Source organism: Austrofundulus limnaeus, unplaced genomic scaffold (genome assembly GCF_001266775.1).
Source record: "Austrofundulus limnaeus strain Quisiro unplaced genomic scaffold, Austrofundulus_limnaeus-1.0 Scaffold719, whole genome shotgun sequence".
NCBI classification, from domain to species: domain Eukaryota; kingdom Metazoa; phylum Chordata; class Actinopteri; order Cyprinodontiformes; family Rivulidae; genus Austrofundulus; species Austrofundulus limnaeus.
The window spans coordinates 1-3384 of record NW_013953121.1 but is presented as its reverse complement, the minus strand read 5'-3'; the positions used below and the strand labels follow the sequence as shown (position 1 = coordinate 3384).

The window sequence follows — 3384 nt, the reverse complement described above, 5'->3', positions numbered from 1 at the left end:
ATCTTACACATTCTGAAAACAAGATTATTATTCTTACACAACCAGTTCTTGTTTAGTAAATCAGTCTCAAAACAAGATCAAAAAGACTTTTTGGCTGATATAAGATTTTAAAACTTGGTAAGATGAACAGTTTTTGCAGTGTAATTACAGTAAAAAAAACTGAAAATCATTTTCGAAGGAGCTCTTGCTGCTCAGACATGATTACTTTCCTATCTTTTGATTACAAAGGTTTGATCTATAAAATTATAAATGTGTCGAGAATGATCAGATGGTCAACGGCTCTCATAAAGTTGTCTGGGGCTCCTAATTAAACCAGAAATGGTCCTTTGGGAGTCGGGACAGAAGAGAGTAAAAGGCTCCAACTTTCCCTTTGATGAGTTGATATATTAGCATCACAAACAGTGTTCATGTGTCCTATTTGCAAATAATTACAAGCTGATTGACAAAAGACAACATGAATTGAGAGAAAGAGGCAGATTTGGACCAGATGCCTGGTAATAAATGACTCGCTCAAAGCTCGTGTCGCTCAGGCCCAAGGAGCCAATTGTTCCCTGAAGACGGATGACCCCGCTCTGAAGAGCATGTACATGTGAAAGAGAGCTGAGGGAATATAAGCCGAGGCCCGGCTCAGCCTGCAGACACACTGAAGCAACATGCAGCCAGCTGCAGCCAAACTGCCACGGACCCACACAACACCGTTTTCTGTGGACGACATCTTAAATCCAACTAGAGGGAAACGAATCTGTGCTGAAGATGCAGCAGCTCCAGGTGAGACTTCACATCCAGAATAGACCAGAGCTGTAAAGTAACTAAGTACAAATACTTCTTTAATGTACTTAAGTAGAATTTTTGGGTATCTGTACTTTATTTGAGTAATTATTTTTCAGCCTACTTTTTACTTCTACTTCTCAAATTTTCACACAATTATCTGTACTTTCTACTCCTTACATTTTTAAAAAGGCAAGAAGTAGAAAGTTGTTACTTTTATTTCATTTTTGCTTGTTTTTATTCCAGCTTGTTATTTAAAAAATAAATACTATCCATATAAAYTGTGCCTCCTAGATAGAGTGATTTTAACTGTGGTTTAATGAGAAGTATAATAATCTGATACGTATTAGTTTGTACACAAACAATTCATGTCAGACTCCAGCAGGACATAATCATTAAAATAAAAGGACTTTACTTAAGAAGTATTTGTATTTCATGAATTATATTATTACATTTGGCCACAGCCCTCAGATAGATTTTCGTTTTGAGTAAAAGCTTTGTGCAGCCTTGATATATGTATATAAACTGAAACAGCTGGACTAGTGCATCCTAAATTTAACATAAATTAATTATTTTAATACAACAGTCATTTCTGCATTTTTTGGGGGAGGTCACCTCCTAATAAATGTCCTTACAGAAAATCTAACTGCTCATTCTAAATCAATACTTTTACTTTTAATACTTAAGTACAAAAAATTTCAGATACTTTAAGACTTTTACTCAAGTAATATTCCTAAAGGAAACTTTAACTTTCAGCAAAGTAATTTTTTTGTAAGATACTTGTACTTTTACTCATGTATTACTTTGTGGTACTTTATACAACACTGGAATGGACACATTCTGGTGGTTTGATGCTCATGACTTCCCCTCCTCCTCAGGTGCTCATCTTCTCAGGAAGGACCAGGATCAGCGTCCGGCAGCAGGGGAGCGCGGCTCAAAGGATCACAGCTCCGGGGTCAAAGGTCGTCGGATCCGCACTGCCTTCACCCTGGAGCAGCTGCAGGTTCTGGAGCGCAGCTTCCAGAGGTGCCGCTACCTGTCGGTGCTGGAGCGCCACGCCATCGCCTCAACCCTGCGCCTGTCCGAAACCCAGGTCAAGATCTGGTTCCAGAACAGGCGCACCAAATGGAAGAAGGAGTGTCTGCAGGGGAGGGACCAGAACCCCACACCTCTCACATTCAGCCCTCTGCTCTGTCAGCTGCGTGCCCCAGTCCAGATCTGTGCCCCACTTCATCCTTACTGTCAGTTTTACACATGAGGGCTTAATCTGCTGAGGAACCAAGTGGACCACAGAACCTCCAGATTCAAACTTCCTGTCTGAATTGAAATAGTAAGACATAATATTTTCTAATAAAGATTTAACTTATTTTGTATTTTTATGAGAGTGAATTCAGTTGAAATGAGCAAAATAACCAAAGTTTAGCTGATAATCACATGAACTGATTTAACTGCTAAAAGTTTGGACCATTCAAAAGTTTGAGTCTTTTATTGAGTCATGACTGAATGATCCAAAACACTGAGTGTAAATATTACACATTTTTAAGGATTTATAGTTTTTAAATTCCTTTTTAATGTTGATTTTCTATATTAATTAGATCATTCTAATTTGTCCAAAATGTTTTAAAGTATGTTTGTTCGAAAAAGGAGAAAACTTTGTCTTTTTTCAAAACATTTAAACATTTTCAGGATTTTTTTTGTCATAAGTTACTGAGATGTTAAAAGTAGCTCTAATAAAACATTATTCATTACTTTATTATTATTTTTCTGAAACATAAACCCTGTTTGTTAATTCACATTTAGACAGATAGTAGCAGTTTAAATAAAACATATGCTGAAAGATAAAGCTGTTTAATCATCACTAGTTTTAGATCTTCGGTGTGCAACCTTGGTCCTTAAGGGCCATCCGGCTTGTTTCAGAGGTTTTCCTGTTCCTGATTCAGTGACTGAATCACTGCTTCAAGTTCTGCAGAAGTCTGTTGATCACTTGATATTTTAAAACAGGTGTGCTGGAGCTGAAACCTCTGAAACATGGTAGATGATCCTGTAGAACCAGGACTCAATCTGAATCAACAATAATCTGACTTTTAACAACAACCAGGCTGTATAAATACAAAACAATTGAAACATGGATATAATAAACAACAAAAATGTATTTTCTTAAAAAAATAAAACAGGAACATCTGAGCTGATAGAAGTTAATTTTGTTGTTGAAATAAATGTTTTGACCAGATGATGGCGCCAGATGATCTGCATGGATCCTAAAGGGTGTAGTTCCAAACACAGATAAAGGTATAACAAGTTTATTGTTAGAATTTGCAATTGGAGGTCGAGAACGGGATTCCGGCAGCAGCAGGTCTGCACACAGAGATGGGAAGTTAGGTTGGCACAACAAGTTTATATTATTAAATAATATAATATAATACACCAACCTTCTCAGGAGGGACTGGGTCCGGGTTGAAACAACAGCCACGGTGTTTTGGTTCCGGGTGGTGTTGTTAGTGGAGGAAATGCTGCTGTGGGGTTTACTCAATGTCAACAACAAATCCAGGGTCACACACGGGTGGTCAGAGATTGTTACCAGGTTTGAGGGGGCAGGCTGAGCCGTTGGTCCAGAGA

General features: G+C 37.9%; 1 protein-coding gene across 1 annotated transcript; it reads left to right on the top strand.

Moving 5' to 3' along the window:
• The first annotated feature begins 627 nt into the window (after window positions 1-627).
• pnx (posterior neuron-specific homeobox) lies at window positions 628-2516 on the top strand. Its single transcript, XM_014028121.1, has 2 exons — window positions 628-768; window positions 1647-2516. Exons 1-2 carry the CDS (start codon window positions 654-656, stop codon window positions 2024-2026), a joined length of 495 nt encoding a protein of 164 aa, XP_013883575.1. The 5' UTR covers window positions 628-653; the 3' UTR covers window positions 2027-2516.
• Window positions 2517-3384: the final 868 nt, after the last annotated feature.

Coding starts and splice junctions, on each gene's coding strand:
- pnx (XM_014028121.1), top strand. CDS start 654: ATGCAGCCAGCTGCAGCCAAACTGCCACGGACCCACACAACACCGTTT. Junction 769..1,646: donor TGAAGATGCAGCAGCTCCAG/GTGAGACTTCAC, acceptor CCTCCTCCTCAG/GTGCTCATCTTCTCAGGAAG.